This window comes from Manis javanica, chromosome 9, assembly GCF_040802235.1.
Source record: "Manis javanica isolate MJ-LG chromosome 9, MJ_LKY, whole genome shotgun sequence".
Classification (NCBI taxonomy): Eukaryota; Metazoa; Chordata; class Mammalia; order Pholidota; family Manidae; genus Manis; species Manis javanica.
The window spans coordinates 90,954,224-90,976,861 of NC_133164.1; the positions used below are offsets into that span (position 1 = coordinate 90,954,224).

At 34.8% G+C, this 22,638-nt stretch overlaps 1 protein-coding gene across 7 annotated transcripts in view; it reads right to left on the minus strand.

Moving 5' to 3' along the window:
* RPRD1A (regulation of nuclear pre-mRNA domain containing 1A) overlaps window positions 1-22,638 on the minus strand; it is a 97,723-nt gene that overhangs the window by 24,444 nt on the left and 50,641 nt on the right. Inside the window, exon 7 of one of the 7 annotated variants that reach the window (XM_037017424.2) lies at window positions 9,105-21,678. The exons of the other annotated variants lie outside the window; for them this stretch is intronic. Within the exon in view, the coding sequence (XP_036873319.1) occupies window positions 21,559-21,678 (120 nt within the window). The 3' untranslated portion in view covers window positions 9,105-21,558. Of the gene's footprint in view, window positions 1-9,104; window positions 21,679-22,638 lie in introns of those variants that run through there. 7 annotated transcript variants of the gene reach the window in all.

The following is a 22,638-nucleotide window of genomic DNA, read 5'->3' on the forward strand; positions in this document are numbered from 1 at the left end:
ACACAGCAACAGAATCAGAAATGAGAATGGAAACATCACGACGGACCCAACAGAAATACAAAGAATTATTAGAGACTACTATGAAAACCTATATGCTAAGAAGCTGGAAAACCTAGAAGAAATGGACAACTTCCAAGAAAAATACAACCTTCCAAGACTGACCAAGGAAGAAAAACAAAATCTAAACAAACCAATTACCAGCAAAGAAATTGAAGCGGTAATCAAAAAACTACCCAAGAAAAAAAAACCCAGGCCGGATGGATTTACCTCGTAATTTTATGACATACAGAGAAGATATAATACTTATTCTCCTTAAAGTTTTCCAAAAAATAGAAGAGGAGGGAATACTCCCAAACTCATTCTATGAAGCCAACATCACCCTAATACCAAAACCAGGCAAAGACCCCACCAAAAAATAAAGCTACAGACCAATATCCCTGATGTACATAGATGCAAAAATACTCAGTAAAATATTAGCAAACCGAATTCAAAAATACATGAAAAGGATCATACACCATGATCAAGTGGGATTCATCCCAAGGATGCAAGGATGGTACAACATTCGAAAATCCATCAACATCATCCACCACATAAACAAAAAGAAAGAAAAAAACCACATGATCTTCTCCATAGATGCTGAAAAAGCAACTGACAAAATTCAACATCCATTCATGATAAAAACTCTCAGCAAAACGGGTATAGAGGCAAATACCTCAACATAATAAAGGCCATATATGATAAACCCATGGCCACTGATGGCCAACATTATACTGAACAGCGAGAAGCTGAAAGCTTGTCTTCTGAGATCAGGAACAAGACAGGGATGCCCACTCTCTCCACTGTTATTTAACATAGTACTGGAGGTCCTAGCCATGGCAATTAGGCAAAAACAAAGAAATACAAGGAATCCAGATTGGTAGGAAGAAGTCAAACTGTCGTTGTTTGCAGATGACATGATATTGTACATAAAAACCCTAAAGACTCCTCTCCAAAACTACTAGAACTGATATCGGAATACAGCAAAGTTGCAGGATACAAAATTAACACACCAAAATCTGTGGCTTTCCTATACACTAACAATGAACCAATAGAAAGAGAAATCAGGAAAACAATACCTTTCACAATTGCATCTAAAAAGAATAAAATACGTAGAAATAAACGGAACCAAAGAAGTGAAAAGCCTATACCATGAAAACAATAAGACACTCTTAAGAGAAATTAAAGGGGACACTAACAAATGGAAACATCCCATGCTCTTGGCTAGGAAGAATTAATATCGTCAAAATGGCCATCCTGCCCAAAGCAATATACAGAGTTGATGCAATCCCTATCAAATTACCAACAACATTCTTCAACGAACTGGAACTAGTTCAAAGATTCATATGGAAATGCCAAAGACCCAGAATAGCCAAAGCAATCCTGAGAAAGAAGAATAAACTGGGGGAGATCTCACTCCCCAACTTCAAGCTCTACCTAAAGCCATAGTAATCAAGACAATTTGGTACTGGCACAAGAACAGAGCCACAGACCAATGGAACAGAATAGAGACTCCAGACATTAACCCAAACATATATGGTCAATTAATATTCAATAAAGGAGCCATGGGCATAGAATGGAGAAATGACAGTCTCTTCAACAGATGAAGCTGGCAAAACTGGACAGCTGCATGTAAGAGAAGGAAACTGGATCACTGTCTAACACCATACACAAAAGTAAATTCAAAATGGATCAAAGACCTGAATGTAAGTCATGAAACCATAAAACTCTTAGAGAAAAACATAGGCAAAAATCTCTTGGACATAAACATTAGCAACTTCTTCATGAACATATTTCCCCGGGTAAGGAAAACAAAAGCAAAAATGAACAAGTGGGACTACATCAAGCTGAAAAGCTTCTGTACAGCAAAGGACACCACCAATAGAACAAAAAAGGTAACCTACAATATGGGAGAATATATTCGTAAATGACCGATCTGATAAAGGCTTGACAGCCAAAGTATATAAAGAGCTCAACAAACAAAAAGCAAATAATCCAATTAAAAAATGGGCAGAGGAGCTGAACAGACAGTTCTCCAAAGAAGAAATTCAGATGGCCAACAGACACATGAAAAGATGCGCCACATCGCTAGTTTTCAGAGAAATGCAAATTAAAACCACAATGAGATATCACCTCACACCAGTAAGGTTTGCTACCATCCAAAAGACAAACAACAAATGTTGGCGAGGTTGTGGAGAAAGGGGAACCCTCCTACACTGCTGGTGGGAATGTAGATTAGTACAACCATTGTGGAAAGCAGTATGGAGGTTCCTCAAAATGCTCAAAATAGACTTACCATTTGACCCAGGAATTCCACTTGTAGGAATTTACCCTAAGGATGCAGCACTCCAGTTTGAAAAAGACAGATGCACCCCTATGTTTACTCCTGCACTACTTACAATAGCCAAGATATGGAAGCAACCTAAGTGTCCATCAGTAGATGAATCGATAAAGAAGCTGTGGTACATATACACAATGGAATATTATTCAGCCATAAGAAGAAAACAAATCCCACAATTTGCAACAACATGGATGGAGCTAGAGGGTATTATGATCAGTGAAATAAGCCAGGCGGAGAAAGACAAATACCAAATGATTTCACTCATATGTGGAGTATAAGAACAAAGGAAAAACTGAAGGAACAATACAGCAGCAGAATCACAGAACCCAAGAATGGACTAATAGTTACCAGAGGGAAAGAGACTGGGGAGAATGGGAGGTTGGGGAGGCATAAGGGCGGGGAAGAAGGGGGATATTATGATTAGCATGTATAATGTGGGGGGTGGGTGAAAGGGGAGGGCTGTGCAACACAGAGAAGTAGTGATTCTACATCTTATTATGCTGATGGACACTGAATGTGATGGGGTTTTCTGGGGGGGACTTGGGGTAGGGGAGAGCCTAGTAAATATAGTGTTCTTCATGTAATTGTAGATTAATGATAACGGAATAAAAAATAAAAGATATAAAAATGACACACTAGGGTTGTCAGTATGATGATAGCTAAAGACTTCCCCTGCACCATAGTACTTTCTTAAAGATGGAGACAGTGGTGTAGTATTTCTGACATCTTATTTCCATAGTATTCCAGAAGGTACCTGGAATACTATGGCAAACATCTAAGCAATTTCCTTCCTGTATATTTCTTCCTGTATATATCGATGTGTGTATCCTTAGTCAGAAATCTGATCTGATTCAGTTCTATTTAAAATCTATTTTTTATCAGGCTTCACTGTAACTAAATACCTCAGGATTAAAGTAAGTGGGTTCTTGGGTCACAAAAGAACGTATTAATGTTGAAGGTATTCTTCACAATCCTTTTGTTCTCCTGCAGACCCTAACTGGTTTTGCTCTTTTACACCTATTTCATTATGTCCTTTGCCTCTCTAAATGTTACCATGCAAGTCTTTCTTAAGTGACTGACCTCAAATAACTTTTATAAGGTTTGACTTTTTTCAGGATCCACTGTAATATACTTAATTTGGCTTTCCCTGGGCGTGGGGCTCTTCGCTTGGTTACACAGGAAAAGTTAATTCAAGTATCAATCAAGATCTTTTTAGATACTTTTTTTTTTTTAAAGGCCAAGAAATTCCACCTTTTGGGGGACTTTGTAAAACGGTGGAGATTGGTCAAGTCTGTTGTCATCTGCAGGGGACAAAGTGCAAAACAAAGCAGGTAGAGACCTCTGGTTTACTCTAACTTGTCTTCTAGAAAACTAGAAACTCAAACTTAAACTGGGATCTAATCCTGCAAGTGGTTATTTCTTAAACTATAAAACCTGCTATCAAGTCTTTTCGTGCTTTTCACATTACCCTACACCTCTCTCTGACGGAGTCATTTTTCCTGGTATGTTTGCAGGGAACTTTAACCTTTCAGTGGGAAATACTTAAATGCAAATAAATGTCATCTAACACACCATCTGTCTTACCTCTTTTAGTTTCTCTGAGGACTATCATTCTCTTAAGTATTTTAAAAGTAGATTTTACTTAAAAATCCTTGAAGCAATTCCCATCAGTTAATGTAACAATCCTATTACTGAAGTTCATTGGCCTTCTAGATTATTAAGAAATGGAAAAAAGACAACATTTTCTAAGGAACTGTTCTCTGCAACCCAACGCCTACCTGGTTATCAAATGGGTTTTGAAAAATCAATATGCTAAATTGTAATGAGTAGATATACTGTCATAAATAAGATTTATACATTATTTTTTAGAGTTCATCTAGCATACTATGACCCTAACCAAAATGTTTACTAGCTGTCAACAGTTGTTCTAAGTGGCCCATTTAATCTTCATAAGTGGAAACTATTCATACATGACCAGTAATGAACAAAAGCACAATTAACCACTGATTAAGAAATTTCCCCCAAATTCAACAGATAGGGGCAAAAAGCAGTTCACACCTGGACAATCTCAGTTCAGGAACCTCATGCTATCCTGCTTCTCTTATCTTGGTATTATTAATGGGATGGGTATTCTGAAACATTGTTATCCAATGCAAAGCTACCTTTCATCAAAGACAGGCTCAAGAAAATGACAGGATTAACAGCCATGTACCTAAAACTCAAAATCCAACAAGTTAAGAAATTGGACTTGTATTAGGCAGTCCAACACTGCCATTAAAATATCTCTGGAATTCCCAGTAGTGGTGAGTTGTCATTCTCTTTTGAATAGCAGCAAGTGGGTCTTCAGACTTTTTTAAACAAAAGAAGGGACAAGTAAGAACAGCCTCAACAGCACAGAAAAGAAAGGGAAAGAGACAAGGGATGGGTAATCCGACCAGGAATGGTGACCAGCACTACAGGTAACCAGGCCCTGCTGTGGTTAGCTTTGACCTTTGGTGACAGGTGTCTAGAAGGTGACAGGCACCATAACTCAGGCTAATTTTCTCCTTATTAAGCCACTTCAAAATCAAGTGGGGAGAAGGAATTTAAGGAAATGAGCTACAACAAATTAATTTTTCTACTTGTACTACTTAAATGAGGCAGCTCGGTATATATTATAGTTACTACTAAAAAATCACACTATCTCAGTCATAAAGATGAACTAATCTACGATTTCCCAAATTGGGTGTCTCAAGGAACATTACAAAAGGTTTTAACAAGCAGGCCATAAATCAAAGGTTCTGAACTGTTTGGGGCCAAACAAGTCTCCCTGCTACATCCCTGCTCCAATCCTCTTATGCTCATGACCAGAGAGCAGAGCTCTCAGAGTAGAATCTGGTTGTAACATTTCCTAAAATCAGTGAAATACATTTGTACTGAATTCATACTACCATTTCCCAGAGCTAATAATTTATAAAGAGGCAAACATTAGACCCCCACCTCTCTTGTCCTTGTAATTCAGAATCTTTTTGATTGCCTCCAGCAATAGCAAACTGTTTTTCTTTTATTTTTGACCAATAGTTTCACTGAATATAATCTCTACTTCAGTGGTGTTTTTCTTTCAATATTTTTCACCCCACTCCCTTCTTGTGTGGTTCTGCTGAGAAAACCATTTTATTTGTTATCCTATAGGTAAGATGTTTTTTTTCCCTCTGGTTTTAAAAGTTTTGTCTTTGGTTTTCTGCAGTTGGAATACAGTATGCCTCAAGGTAGATTTTTTGTCATCCCGCCTTCTGTTTGTTTTTTGAGTTTCCTGAATCAGTGGTCTGATGTCTATCATTAACTTTGGAAATTTTTGGTCATTATTACTTCAAATACTTGATCTGCTTCACTTTCTCCTTTGGGTATTCCACACACTCGTGTTACACACCTTTCCAAGCTGCCCCATTATTCTTGAATGTTCTAGGTTTTTGTTCTTCCTTTTTGCAATCAGTTTGGGAAGTTTCTATTGACCTATTATCAAGCTTTTTTCTTTGGCAGTGTTGTTGATTGAGGTGACCCTTAAAGACATTCTGGTTTTTATTTCTATCATTTGTTTTTGATTGTTTAAATATTTCCAACTCTCTAATAAAATCCATTATTCAGCCATAAGAAGAAAACAAATACTACCATTTGCAACAACATGGATGGAGCTACAGGGTATTATGCTCAGTGAAATAAGCCAGGTGGAGAGAGACAAGTACCAAATGATTTCACTCATATTTGGAGTATAAGAACAAAGGAAGGAAAATTGTAAGAATAAAACAGCAGCACAATCACAGAACCCAAGAATGGTCTAACAGTTACCAAAGGGAAAGGGACTGAGGAGGATGGGTGGGAAGGAAGGGATAAGGGTGGGGAAAAAGAAGGGGGGCATTACAATAAGCATGTGTAATGTGGAGGCTAGGGGCACCGGGAGGGCAGTACAACACACAGAAGACGAGTAGGGATTCTGCAGCATCTTACTATGCTGGACAGTGACTGTAATGGGGTTTGTGGGGGGGACTTGGTGAAGGGGGGAGCCTAGTAAACATAATGTTCTTCATGTAATTGTAGATTAATGATACCAAAAAAAATCTGTTCTTGCATGGTATCTACTTTCCCATTAGAGTTAACATATTAATCAGTTGCTTTAAATTCCTGGTCTGATAATCTCAAAATTTGTCAGACATGCTTTGTCTCTTCAGACCGTTTCTTCCTTTTTGCCATGACTTGTAATTTTTTTCAAAGCTGAACGTGATTATCAGGTAATGGGAATTGAGGTAAATAGGTCTTTATTGTGAAGTGTTATGTTAATCTGGGCAGGAGTTAGGCCATGTTTAAGGTTTGCTGTAGAAGTAGCAGAGGCTGAAACTCATCACTTTACTGAACAGTCCTTTCCCATTAGGTAGTTCTAACAGGCGGAATGGTCTTGTCATCCGTAATAAATCCACTGGTTCTAGCTATGCCTTTATGTAAACCCTTAATAGCATTCGAAGCATCTGGAGGTAGCACATAAATTATGCCTGTCCCAAGTCTGACCTCTCATATTCCCATTTCCTTCAACTATTCTCCAAGGTATTTTGTTTCCATATCCTTTGCCCCTGCTTCTGGATACACTGTAGTAAATTAGTATTCGCTAATGTGGAATCCAGTTGAATACAGAAATCCAGCTGTGGTTTAAACAGTATTCACTGACGCAGAACATACTCTCCATATTCTGAATTAGTGTAGCTTAATACTCTTTATACCAGCTATGTCACCATGCTGACCTGTGCTTTTTCCCATGAAGTGACACGCCATGTTCTGACCATAGTGATGCAGTCAGTTTAGTGGAATCTAAATGAAGGAATTGACAATGGAAGTTTTGAAGCAAAAAGTAACACAAGATTCAAACTGATGCCTATTCAATTTACACTGATTATGGACTGAATGGTCATTAAACTGCGAGCCATTGCTAAGTATGAGAGGCAGTCCTAATTCAAATGATGTCACAAGCAAATCTGTGTGCATATATACATTTTTCAAAGCTACTGTCAACTCAAAAAGAACATCCAAGTTCTTCTCATATTCTATATTTTTTTCTGATGTTTCATGAACATACTTTTTTTTAATCAAAGAAAACACTTTTAGTTATATCCCCAAGTCAATGGTAACTATATCTCATTAGGAATTGGGACATAAAACATATTGCTGTAGCATAATGTATCTATTATCTAGTTATCAAAATTTATCATTTCCTGCTAGAGATGCCTACTTAATATCTGTGCATTTCACGGCATGTGAATTATTGCAATTTCAAAATGTATTGTTTACCAATCCTAAAAATCTTCCAAGAATTATTTCTTTATACTGGAATAAGATGACTGATCCTATATATATATAAAATGTTGCCAAGAATGGAATAGGCTTTGTAATGACTTTCTCCATAACCTGACCTATACACAAACAGACTTGAGAGCTGCTTTATAAAAAATTCTTACTTTAGGAAAATAAACGTGAAATAATTCTATGAAATTATGTTAGTCTGAATGACATAAGGCTCTCCATAAAATTGATTGACTATGTAAAAGGTTCATATTCTTCCTGTGTGCAATATCAAAATTATCAAGACTTAAATTCCAGTTCTAACATCAATCTTAATTCAAAAGCAAGAAGTGAATAAATCAGATGGCATAGTTACCAATAATGCCATTCCTCCAATAAATTACAATGGTATATTGAAGGAACTGGACTTAGACAATGAACTTTTATTAAACAAATAACTTCCAGTATATTTGACATCAAGTATCCACCCACTAATTTGTCACATACTTATTTTTTCAATAGGTCCAACAAATATAACTTACCCCAATGTGTATAAATGGACCTTCTTATTTATTTTTAAGTTGCACTCGTGTTTGAAATGAAGTTAAACAAGAGACAATAAATGCTGGCCACCTATAATGTTAAAAAATTACTTTCATAAGTATTTTTTTAAAACATGAAATTGGACACATGCCACTATTTAAAACAAGAGTAGAATGAAATAATCAAGGTACTAATGATTTTTGTCAGTGGTTGTTGTTAACTTGTGAGTGGTTTTGTTTTATTTTTCAGTATTTTCCAAATTGCCTATAATGAACATATTTTGTTTTTATCGTGGAAAGTGTTTTCAGAAAAAAGGCAAGGAAATAAACCTTGCATACTGCTTTTGTAACTTGAATTAAACTTCTCAGAAGTTCCCAACTATGATAAGGATAGAGAAAAAGTCAAAAGCACTGAATTTTAGAGCTTGAAAATATTTTATGAATCATTAGATTTGATATCTACATTTCAAAGATGAGAAGAGAATGGGCTTGATATTGCAGTTTCTTCAAATTCACATTAAGTTCTAGCATCCATAACTCTTCTTGGTTCATTAGTCTAATCCATATACTCAAGGAAGACTAACCAAAATAAAGATCCAAGTAAGATATAAATTTATACATACAGTATGGCTACTAACTATACTTAAGGTTATGTTTTTATTCTATGATTCTCGTAAGACTGAACATGTAAAAATATCAGGAACTGTAAGTGGTCTTAATGTATTATTTTTCAAATTTTCTTTAAATACATCAGTATTCCTATGACTCAGTGTTCTTCATAAAACAGGTATATTATCTATTCATATAGTTGCAAATAAAAACAGAATTAGTACATAGAATGGCATACTTGGCAGAGTAAATAAATGCTAAATACTAGTTACTTTATGATAAAACTTTAATTATCTCCCCTACAACAGAGTTTAAGTGCAATAGCAGGGTTTCAAGTTAGGTATAAAGATTCTGGCAATTTTTCATCCACGTAATGTATGAAAATGTTTCTTCTATGCAGTATTGGGAGATTTCATTCAAGAAGCTGAAGAATTCAGAAAATCTAAAAGTAACTATTAGAGGCTTGAAGAGCAGAGTTTCTTGATGAATAGAAGTTATATTGTCCCCTTATGAGTGTAGAAAGCAATTCGAAGGGAAATAGTACTCACTGATTAGTCAAAGTGGCAATGTGGTACTGCAGACAGAATGAAAACCAGCAGGCAGAGCCAAAGCCGAACTCAAGCAACCTCACTAGCACTTGTCATCCAAATGCTCCACTCCTCCAAGGATGGGAAATTCTAAGACAGGTGTAAATAGTGAGCTGAAGAAAAAGAGCCACCTGGCATACATACCAGCTGCTGGCTGGCGACACTACACTGAATTATGGTAGGCATGACGAAAGCTGTGTTGTTTGTTCCTATCTTCTTTCCTTGTCCCAGTATTCCTTCTGTCCATCATCTTTTATCTGTCGTTTTTGTTCCTTTGCTTAATCCTGTGTTCTACTGTCAAAGGAAAGTCTTAACACTATCATTTACAACTATGCTGTGACTTTCAGTTCTGCATCATCTACAGGGCATCTCCGACCTTCATACAGAGTTCACTTCACATAGATATGACACACTAAGAATGGCAATACTTAGGCCCACTCTGATAACCCCCTGGACTTCAGCTAATTGGCTGTTAAGTTCCAGTCTAAAGAAAAAATTAGAACAGAATCTTATAATACTGAATGAGATTCAGCACTAAATAAATTCCAGTGATCCAAATGCAAAGGGAATTTCACAGATGCAAACAGGATATTGCTTCTTTACAGTTAATGAAAAGGCAAGAGAAGACAGCAGATTGTGGCCCATCTTTTGCTTGACAGATTGAAGAAAAGTTGATGGGACTACTGTCAAAATTGGCATCACAGTCTCCACTTTAATTCACTAACAACTAAATCCTTCTCGATACACAGATCAGTTCTTCCTGACTGCTAAATGGTATTCCAACTTAGCCAAAAGGACAATGTTATTTTTAAATTGCATTGCCTTTTTAAATGATCGATCTATGTTCTAATTTTATTTCTCAAACAATATATGGGGACTTAAAAACATGAGTAACTATAGTAAGGCATTTTGTAATTTAAGAAGTACCTCTCTGGGGAAAAATTGTCCCTCATGACCTTGTTACTAAGATTTAGTATAATTTATTTTTATTCACATTTTTAGGAATGCATTGTTCAAGATGGAGCACTGACTTACATTAAGTTTAAAGTTCATCAGATAATTTCAGTTTTCTAGAACCTCACAAAGTACCTCACTTGTTCTACTTTCATTTCACAGCCATTATGGATTTGATGCCATTGCTTATAGTGTTTCCTTGCTACTTGTCTACAATTCCCAACCATTCCTTTGTTGATCCAAGTTAAAAAGTACAGAATTTTACATACGATGGCTGTAAGGACACCTGTTTTCTGTCAGATACTAATTAGGGGCGGTGCAGGACCTTTAGGTGTTTAGGCATTTTCAGTAGGAAGTTTACGCAACTGTGCTGGTTTTTCTATTAACTATTTCCTAGGGGAAAGTTCTTCCCTATGAGCCTGCTGTCTTTCTAAAAATGATTGGTAGTTTCAGTAATTTTATTATCTTTATGTAACTATACACTTTACGTACAAGCTTGGGTTGTTAATGAAGAGGACAAGATCCAATATGGCTTACACAGGCAAGTGATTTTCCAGATACAGATGATCCCCACCACTCGTTTTCCTCTGTTCCAAGCTCCTATACATAGAATCTTCACTGCTTCTACGGTCCCAGAAGTGGGGGATGCAGAGGAGCTGACCCTCCTGATTGTTGCCACTATGTGTTGTTCCAAATTCCTGCTTCTAGGTGTTTCATTTCTGGGCATAAAGCATTTGTATAAGTGCTCCCACTTTTAGGAAGGTACATGCCAGAATATGGTTTCTTCAATCCAATTCTTGGGGCACCTGTACCATTCCTCCTCTTATTAGAGCAGAGCTATACATACACTATATATGGTAAATATAATTTCATCATTTCCTACATATTTATTTCTCCATTTTATCTATATCTATCTTTTGAGCATTTTTTTATCATCCTTATGAATAGAATTTCTCTGTGATAATGGAAATGTTCTGTTATCTGCACAACCCAACACTCAAAGCCACATGTGGCTACTGACCATTTCAGATATGGCTAGTACTAAGGAATTAAATTTTATTTAATTTTAATTAATTTAACAGTGCAGCTCTGAATCTTTCTACATTTCACCTGTTTCTCCATTTTCTTTCTTTCCATTTCGTCCCCTGAATTATATCTATCTTTATTATATAGTTATATGATAAAGACAGACTATATTAGGTTCTACATATTTCTTTGTTCTATTTTCCACAAGTTCTAAGAAAGAAAAGCTGCCACGCAGTCTAACATCTTAAAATAGAAGTCAATGGTAGAATTTCTAAACACCTATTCTGCTTTTGTTTTTATTCTACAGAATAGACAGAAAATCTAAACCAGTCAAGGAAATAATGTAAACACCACCCTTTAATTGAATCTGAGCCTCTTAACAAGTTATATTCCATAACACTGGGGTAAAACGCAGAAAACATATTAGACCAATTTGATTCCTGAGACAATTACTTCTAAGAAATTATGAACTACCAAGAGGGTGAACACCAGGAAATACTGTACCTAATTTTGTAAAGAGGCAGATTCCATAAACAGCAGACAAGTAGGCCTGATGCAGATAAGCCAGAATCTCAAAAAAGGACTGAATATACTGTTTAAAAGAACTTAGAAATCCAGGTGCAATCACTGAGATGCTAAGAATATTACCAGCAATAGACATCATTTTTGAGAGTACTATAATTATAAAAATGCAGACATCTTACACTTGAGTATCCCTCTAAACTTGATATACAGTCACTAAAGGATAAGACGGAGATAAGCTATAAACCTCCCCATTTTTGTTTTCACCTGGAACTTCTGAAGTACTCTGTTGAGCAGTTTCAAGCACCCAACTCATTTAAATCTCATAATAACCATGTAAAGCAGGCATAATCCTTTTCTATTTTACAGACTAGGAAACTGAGTTACAAGGTCAAATGCTTTGCCCAGTGTCACTGAGCTAGTAAGTGGTTAAACCAGAATTTAAACTCACACAGTACAGTTCCAGAATCCCCACTTTTCACCACAAAGCTAAACTGTCTCTCAAAACTATTGATCAAGGACCAGTCAACTGAGAGCAATATCTAACCACAGTCCTTTATTTCTGGCCTGATCTCCTCAACGCACAAAAATATTTTTATCTGTAACTTAGAATACATGCTTTAAAGATGTGCAGATGAAACAAAGCCAAAAAACCAAAACAGGAAAATACAAAAGTCAAGTTTTAAAACACTGTATAGGCTGAAAACACTGATTCAGTAAGACAGTAAAGACACATATATTTAAAAATCATGTAAGACATGTATATTCTAAATTACATAAGAATCTAATGAACAACTCCAAGACTAAGAATGGCTGATGTTGGGGGGAAAAAAAGGTTTGAAGTAGTTCCAAAATTAGCATGAGAAAACAAAAAAAAAGGTCAGTGCTACACTGTCAAAAGTACGTACATTCCATTGTAAGAAAAACTTCAGAACCTAAAAGTAAAAAATGACTTATATGCAGTGAAATTAAATCCCATAAATTATTTATGCAATAGTAAAGATTTTATTTACTGGAACTTAAATTCTTTATTTTAAAAAGAAATAAAGATATTATATATTTAACTATATAATTATATTTATACTTACTTGCCTTTCTGAAATGACCCTTAGGTCCTTCCTCAGAGTCCATTACTTCCATCAAATATATATTTCAAATATTTGTTTGCATAATTCCTAAACCCACAGCTTAGGAAAACTAGTCTAAAAGTGGAGAGAGGAAATGCTTAAAGCACACACTGTCAGCAATATATATATGTATTTATATCTGTAGCTAATCAACAAAGTAATACACATTAAGTCTTATAAAAAGTAGACAGTAGTTAATTAAACAGTATTTCTTATTTACATTAAATAGGTCTAAACAGTCCTATAGACTTTGCCAAGCTCTGGAGGCATATCTGTTATGGGTATTTTTATATTGCTGATTCTCTTCAATCATTTTAACAAGGCAACCTGCTCCTCTTGGGATTCCCAGAAGCATGGGGAGGGATCCAGGGACCACAATAACTGAAAGGGTAGACTGTGTGGTTGGAGTGCTGGCAAGAGAGATGTGAGGTTCCAGTGTCAGTCTGAGTTGATTTGGCAAATTCAAAAACACTGACACTGAAATTTCTCAATCTGATTTCCTCTTGACGTGCCCTGGAGCTGCAGAAACTGTAGGCTGACCAAGTATAAGCTATAATAAATCTTTTTTCAATACAAACCCATAAAAATCAGACAAAATAATCTCTACTCCCAACATTAGACAAGCATGCTATAAGGAGAATAAGTACAACAGCAAAAACAAAAACAAAAAAACCCATGGGAAGTACTAAAGGAAAAGCGTAGAAATGAGGAGAAACATGGAGACTAAACGTATAATAAGAATTTAAGGAGAAACTATAAAAAATTGACAAAAATAAAAGGCAACAACTTATGTAAAAGGACCTATCAAATATTAAGCAAAATTAAAGACCAATATACTAGATAACTGCTAGTCAGATTTTAAATGTGTAGGAGAAAGAAAAAAATACAGTAACTAGGTAAAAAGGGAAAAAGAAAAAATTGATTCAAGAATTCTATATTCAGCCAAGCTGTTGTTCATGGGTGAACAGAAAGGCCACTCTGATATGCAAGGAACCTGTACAATTTTTGTTACTCTTCATAATTTATACATCTCTGTCCTTTATTTTAATGTAGTTGACTGGAATAGCTTATATATAATACATGAATAATGAAATAATGACAAATAATACATGAGTAACAGTAATGAAACAATTAGAAGAAAAATGATTCTTTATATACCAATATGGATCTAAAATTCCATAAACAAAATTGGTCTGCGAGGAGGAAAGGGAGAAGAAACTAGAGGGCTATTATTTCAAACTGTGTATTTTCAATGTCAATAGTAGGTTGTGACTTTTATCTTCCATTCCAGATTTTTGGTGTTTTCCACATTTTCTCCAATGCATGAGTGTGTGTTGAGTGTTTATATATATATATATGGATGTATTTGAAGAAATAATTTCTTGATATTTCTTCAATAAAAGTTTATAATAAATGTCTAGCAATTGTTCAGAAAAAGGAAAAGACCACTCTCAAAACACTGTGCTCCCCTCGCATCAGAAACAATTTAAGCAGAGGCTTCTTTTTAGTAAATATTCCAGAATAATTTCCAGCACTGGGTGGATCAGATGTCTCCAAACTCTTTCTAGTAACAAATACAATTAACTTAAGACTGCACCATCATGTTAAATAACAAAAACCAAACCACCTGATTTTAAAAATGGACAAATGACTTGAATAGACATTTATCCAAAGAAGATATGCAAATAGTAACAAATGAAAAGATGCTATCACTAATTAAGGAAATGCAAATCAAAACTGTAAGATACTGCCTCATACTTCTATACACAGTAACAGATAGATCATATGCGTATTATCACATTAGGTATGATAGTATGGCTACTATCAGCAAAAACAGAAATAAGTTGTTAGCAAGGATATGGAAAAATTAGAGCCCTGTGTATTGTTGGTAGGAAATTTTAAATGGTGCAGCTGCTATGGTAGTATGCTATGGTGTGGCAATTTCTCAAAAAAATTGAAAACAGAATTGCCGTATGATCCAACAATCTCACCTGCAGGTATATACCCCAAAGATTTTAAAGCAAGAACTCAAGAGATATTTGCTATAAACCCATGTTCATAGCAGCATTATTCACAATAGCCAAAAGGTGGAAGCAATCCAAGTAGCCATCAATATAGATGAAAGGGAAAATAAAATTTGGTATATACCAACCATGAATACTATATTCAGCCTTAAAAAGGAAATTCTGGCACGTATTACACCACATGGACGAACTTAGAGGACATTATACTAAGTGAAAAAAGCCAGTCACAAAAAGACAAATGATTCCACTTATATTAGGTACCCAGAGTAATCAAATTCATAGAGACAGAAAGAATGGTGGTGGTTGGGGCTGGGGACAACAGGGGATCGGGGAGTTGTTGAATGGGTAGACAATTTCAGTTTTGCAAAATGAAGAGTTCTGGAGATAGGCTGAATAACAACGTGAATGTACTTAATACTACTGAACCGTACACTGAAGAACAATCAATTTTGTATGTATTTTACCACAATTTTTTAAATGTAAAAGAAAAAGCTAAACCATCGCTCTAACTGCTCCCAGAACCTATCCTACTACCTAGTTACTTTTACAACATTATGCAAGTTAAATCACCTGGTAAAGGCTAAGAGCGAAAACATCATTATGTAAAATAAGGGCTTCTGATACTTGCTGCCAATTGTCCTTCACAGATTGGGCCATATGAATTTGTATCAGTAATACTAAGAATCTCCACTTTCACATCCCCTGGACATCTCATTCTGTCCTCTTAAATGATAGCTGTCTTGAGCATGAAAATCATACTGCCTTAATATTTAAAAAAAATTTTCCCCCTACTTCTAGGAATGTATGAGAAAATTATCATAGGTAAGTAAAGACTTAGCTTTGGTGATTCAAAACAATTATTTTCAATTGCAAGAAACAGGAAAAAATGTAAATGCTGAACAATAGGCAGCTGGGTAAAGAAACACTTCTTTAAAACAGAATATGACCTATTAAAATGAGTATATAATCATGGCAATTATGTGAATATATATTACCACAGTGAATGTGTAAAAAAAGGCAATGTATAGAATACCATATACTGTATGATTCCATCTTCCAAGTCTTGTCAAAGGTTATTTAAGGGGTGATGAGATTTTAGGTGTTATCTGTATACTTAGTAACAGTTTCTGAACTTTAAGGAGTATGTACTTTTACAATTAAAATAAAAAAGACCTAAAAACAAAATCATCACTTCCCCCATTTCCCAAGTTTAATACCCTTTTAGTTAATGTCAAAATCATTTGCCCCATAGTTTTCAAAATCTTATTTATAACTGATTCCTCCCACTCCTCTACCCTCAGACCCAATTAATAAATACAGTGATTCAATTGTTCCCCATACCTGCCCATTTCTCCATTTTCTCATTGCTATCATCAACTATGGTTCAGGCCTTCATTACCCACAATATAAAATTTTTTAATTAAGTCCTTTCTGGTCTCCCTGTTGCAAATAAATCTCTGGTCATTCCATATACTCAGCAACTACAAGGAGGTTCTCAAACACTGCCAATGCCACCACTCTCTCCTTTGGACGCTGCAGGCATCTGCTCAGTCTATAATGCCCTATAATGCCCTCCACAGCTTAGTTTCAACTAGGTTTCAAGCTCCTCTCATTCCTAGTAACACTCAGCTACAGAAACAAACAACTGTTATCAGTTATTGAGCACACACTTTGCCTCAGGCAGGGTGCTAATTGCTCTACATGCATAAATTCTTTAATTACAGTGCTGCTCTTGAAGGGTATTACCAGTAACAATTTTATTCCATGAATGAGTGAACAGAGAGCAATTACAGCTTCAATTCCTCTTTGTATGTAAAAGAATGAACACTGGCTTAAAGACTGATTTCACTTGTAGGTTCAATTCTCCCACCAGGTAGCACTGTGACTCTCACAAATTCAGCGCTTTTGCTCTGCTGAGTCCTGTTCATTTGCCATTCATACTGTCCCACATATCATTAATATGTTATTTTTCTGAACTAAAGAGCAAACTGGTACAGGAATTTTACATTTTCAAAATGGCCATTCATTCTTTTGTTCAAAATGCTCAACTGCAGTTGGAAATGTGGTCCTTGAACATACAAGCCCACTTTTTAAAAAGTACTGGACTATACTAATATGATTAATGTGATGATTATACTAATATGGTTAAAAATTAGTTAACCTCTTATGCTGGATACGATTTTCTTCAAACACCTCAAATACCTTAAATCACTTTTATATATTAATTAAAGCATCAGTCTTTTCTGATTTAATTACAAAATAAACTACCAATTTAAAATATAAATATTACATACTTATTGTAAATTACATTTGTACTTGCATTCATTTATTCATTTGATGGCCTACTATCATTTACAAAAACACCCGAGTGCCTACAAAGAGAAAGGCACTCTCCATTTTACGACATGGAGTTACACATGAAAAACAAAGCAAAACAAAATTCCTCTGATGGAGCTCACATTCTAATGAGAATACAGATGACAAGTATACAAAGTTTTAAAGTTTCTAATAGTGGTGGGTACCATGAAGGAAAAATGAAAACAAAATGACAACGTAATACACTGGGAGGAAAAAGGGTAGATGGAACAAAATAAAAGGGATAGAGAAGACTCTGAAGAGATGACAAGGTATCACAAACCTGAATGAAAATTAGGAACCTGGTAAGTAAAGATAAAGAGACAGCACTCCAGCCACTCTGTCAGGGGCTGCAAAGCAAAAACTCTGATGTGACAACATGCTTAACTTCCTTATGAGAAAAACAGATGCCTGCGAGATGGTACAGGATGAGGTTAAATGGAGAATTGTGACTAGTGATGTCATCATAGGCCATATATGGAGCTTTAAAATAAGATCCAAAAGTGTAATGGGAAGCACTGAAGAGTTCTAAACAGGGAATGATGAGAACTGATTTCCTCTTAAACATCATCTAGCTGTAGTGATATAGAGATTTAAGAGAGGGAACAGAAAGATTAGTTGTTAGCAATGCAGACAATGTGTAACAACCACTCAGACAAGGGTTGCTTTGGAAGGAATTATGAATACATTTAATAAGACACAAAAGGTCTTCCATTTATGTAACAAACTAACTCATATTTATCTCTGCTCCCTCCTGAAAAGCCACTAAAACAATAAAGCAATTTATAAAGGCAGAAACCCACAAGGATAGAGATGAGGGAACCACAGTTCACAGGTGTTAATTAACTTTTGGAAAATAGAAAAAATAGAAACAAGGGATAATGACCAAAAGTAATGTAATTCATCTTGAGGAACTTTAACAAGATCCTTGAAATGTAATGGTTGAGTCTTAAGGTTGACAGTAAGGATCAACTAAAAATGTTCACATAAATCTGTTGAAACTCTTATTCCACAGAGATGGGTGATTAGAAACCAAGCCAAAGATCTGTATTTGAAAATCCAAATCACATAGCTAAGAGGTATGGCACTGTTCTGAAAACAAATGCCCTGTTGTATCTATCCAGCACATCTGACACATTTTTTGTGGAGAAAATGAATGGCCCAGGAGATGACCTACAGATACCGTTATTTAGAAATCATCAAAGACAACGATCTAGTATAATCTTATTCAAAGTCAGATTGGTAAAATGTATCAAGTCTTTAAAATAAATCAGCAATCTCACATTTAGGAATTTACTTCAAGAGATAATGACATATGTGAGTAAAGAGTTAACTAAAGAGATGTTTACAGTATCAAAACATAAAACATAAATACTGTTTACAATATCAAAACAACTAAAACACTATGTGCTAAAGACTACATAGCAGTTAAATTATGATACATCCATACATTAAAAAGGAAAAGAGTGACATGGTAAGATGCACACAATATTTACACGAAAAGGGCAGTATGCAAAATAATGCTTGGAGCCAATACTAGGGCTAAGCCTTTTGCTTCTGTAGCTTTTTTCCTACAATGAAAAACTATTTGCATAATCAATAAAAAGATTAGTTAAAATAGGTTAAAAATGGTTAAAAGATTACTGATCCTTGAAAAACTGATGAATTAACCATAAAATTTTTAGACTTAATATTTAGATCTCAAAAAATAACTCAATATTTGCTTTGAAGAATCCACATATCTCCCTCCATCTTACCAAATTACTTCTAAATTTAAAATCAGTATGATTTCAAGCTAAAAACAGAATAAAATGTAAAGAAATAACTGAACCAGAAGATTCCATAATCAGTTATCCATATTCTTAGCACTATTCCCTTGAATATTATTTGTAATTTGATATATCAATAACCATCAAAAAGCTACACACAGGTAACACCTTAAGCACGATTTTTAAATTTTCATTTTCAGTGCTATATATTTAAAACATTCTTACTTCCTACATTGAGAGCATGTCATTAGTAATTTTTAATCATTAAATGTCCCAAGCAAAACAAAAACTTATCTTAAGCAATTTAAAAAAATGGAAATTGAAATTCTTGGAAAATGAAAAGTTTTATATAAGTAAGCACTCTTGAAAAACCTGGGAAATACTGTCTAGCAGACAGAAGGACAAATATAAAAGCAAACAGTATATTCAAAAACAGGGACAAGGCCAAGTAAATTAAGAAATGTCTACTTAGCAAAATGTCATTTAAAATACTAAGTATGCAGGCAAATATATATAAAAAAGTTGCGAGAAGGAATATTCATATACACAATCATAATGTACAATACAATTATAGACATGAGCAATACCAAAAATACAAACTACTATATAAGGAAGACAAATAGGCCAGTAAAAAAAGGGAATACATTTCCAAGTATGCAAATGTATATATAAAAATTAAGCATAAGAAAAATGGCATTTCACAATGTAGTTAAAAAACAGACTACTGATTCATCATCAATCAATACATGACATGCAAACATGTACTATTACTTTAAAGCAATTAGTTATATCCCTACCACATACATACCTTGAACAAAAAACCCTAATGGCTAAAATTATCAGGAAAAAAAAATAAAAACAGCATAGTATTTATAGTATTTCATAGTTATGAATTGAGGCCATCTTTACTATATCCAGAAAGACCACTATCTATACAAAGATAAACATTAATACACAATCTTAGAACCAAATAGAAAAGTAGTTAAAGGACATAGGGAATTTTCAAAACCAACAAAATGGCTAATACTTTTAAAATGTAACCGATTTGAGCAAAAAATTAATTTTTAACCTACCAGATATGCAAAAATATAAAAGATCTCTGACATTCAGAGACCTTGCCTTGCCTTGTAGACAAGGTTGTGTAGAAAAAGATGCACTCAGAGCTTGTTCAAGGTGTTTAAAAAGGTAGAACCTTTTGGAGAGCTTGAGTACACTACCAACATCTGAACACATTCCCTTGGAATTAGATATTCTATTCTACTTCTGGGAATCAATTCTGCAAATATACTTGCACAACTATACAACCTGCATCACCAGGATGTTTTCTGTAGTAATACCTGTAATGCACAGAACTAGTAAAAGCAACTCAGTAGATGCAATCTGACATCATGAGAACAGACTTAAACTAAACAAAAACATTCACACAATACCATGCCCTCATATTTTTAGACGAGGTAAATCTGAGTATGCTAATGTAAGACTACAAAGGTTAATTTTAAAAAAACAATGACACATCAATATATGTTCAATCAAAGCTGACGCTCAAAGATTCATGAAAACTGAAAACTATCTGATATTACAGCTGACATGGTAAGTATGAATACTCAATCTCAACTTCAAAGTGATGCCACCTACCTGGTACAAAAACTGTCTAAATATTGCAAGTCATTTCCATATCTTCTGACTAAGGAATCAGTTACAGATGATTTATAGAATTCTGTGGAATAACTTCCTAGTTTATTAGAAATCTAAGTGTTTCTTTACTTGTAAAAAAGCATTTAATGTAATTTAGGTGGTTTCTTTACAATATGACATAATGTAGTAATGCTGAAAAAACAACAAAAAAAGCTCCTAGAACACTATTTCAAGACAGTGATTACCTCTGAGAAAGGAGGAAGCAAAAAAAGTTGGAGAGACAGGGTTTTAGTTTTTGCTATAATTTTACATTTAAGTAAAAACTGGAAGCAAATATGTCTTCTTCAGAGGCAGACTCCCTGCGTTCTAAATAATTCATTATCTCTTTGTGACCTTGGGCAAGTTAATCTCCCTGTGTGTCTCAGGTTCCTTATCTGTAAAATGGTGATACTACTACTTCCTGCTGTATAGGATTAAATGAGTTGATATATGTGCAGTACTTACAGTACCCGACATATGGTAAATGTTACTGATATTACTGGCATCAGCCTCACTACCTGTAACTATCAACTATTAAATCTGGCTGGAAGGCACTGGAAAAGAGGGGGCTGGGAAATGGTATCTATTTTTTACATCTGCACTTACATTTCAAGTAGAAGTTCTATTTTTGTAACGAGTGATAAATAACCAACTTAATTGAGAAAGTAGTATAAAGCAGAATAAAGTTTCATTCTTTTCTCTTCAAAAACATGAGACAATACAGGCTTTGGAGTTTGATATTTATTTTTAGCAGGAAGAATATGCTAATGATGATGGCACCGTTAGAAGATACGCCCATGTCCAATACCTGCAACAGAAGCTCAATAGAAGTTAAAGAAACCATACCAAAAGACTGAAGACAACATCTGTGTGACATTACTTACCCTTAATTCTGGTAACAATAAAACAAGTAACAATATACTTAAGATTGAAGTTCCATCACAAAATCAAAAACTGGTAAGTTAACTATCAAATTAAAAAATTTTTTTTGTATGTAGAATTGCACAACCTCTCTAAAGGTACAGAGCATGGTGCCAACAACTGCTTTGGGAGTGTACACATGAGCAGGAGGAGTAAACTGAAAAAGGGGTAAGGCTAAATTAAGAGCTGAGAATGTGGGGTGGGAAAACTCTGATGCTGACACTTAATCAAGTAGCTGCTCTCACAAGAGAAACAGCAATCTTTGGCACAATTAAAGATTGCTGAAACAAGAACCAGTAATAAATAAAAGCAACTTAATAGAGGCAGAATCATAACATACCTACAAATTTAGAGAGAACTATCTCTAAATAAAGGGATCCAGACAAATTAAAAACTCTCCTACACAGTATTAGAAAAAGAAATTGCTACAGCAGTAAACAATTTAAACATGAACTACTATAATGAAGGATTCTTTTAAATAAAAGCAAATCTGGCTCATTCACCCCTAACAATGGCTACTCTAACTCAAAGAAAATATGACAGTATTTCTTTTTCTTACTCCTGCATCTCCAAATTTTTCAGTTAATGAGTCAGCACTCATTAAGAGCAATGACTTTCTACTAATAATGTGGATCAGCGGGAGTAGGGTACGAACATGTTAAATAGCAGAACACAGATGGAACAAACAAGTAACACGAAGACTAACTTCCTGAGCAAAACTGATTTAAGTGTTCACGGGCAAGCAGACTGGGGATAGTATACACACAATAAACTCTATGCCCAAAAATGTCTTTTATTTTTTAACTGTATATCTAAATGACTATACTCACAACAGGAATTAAATAAA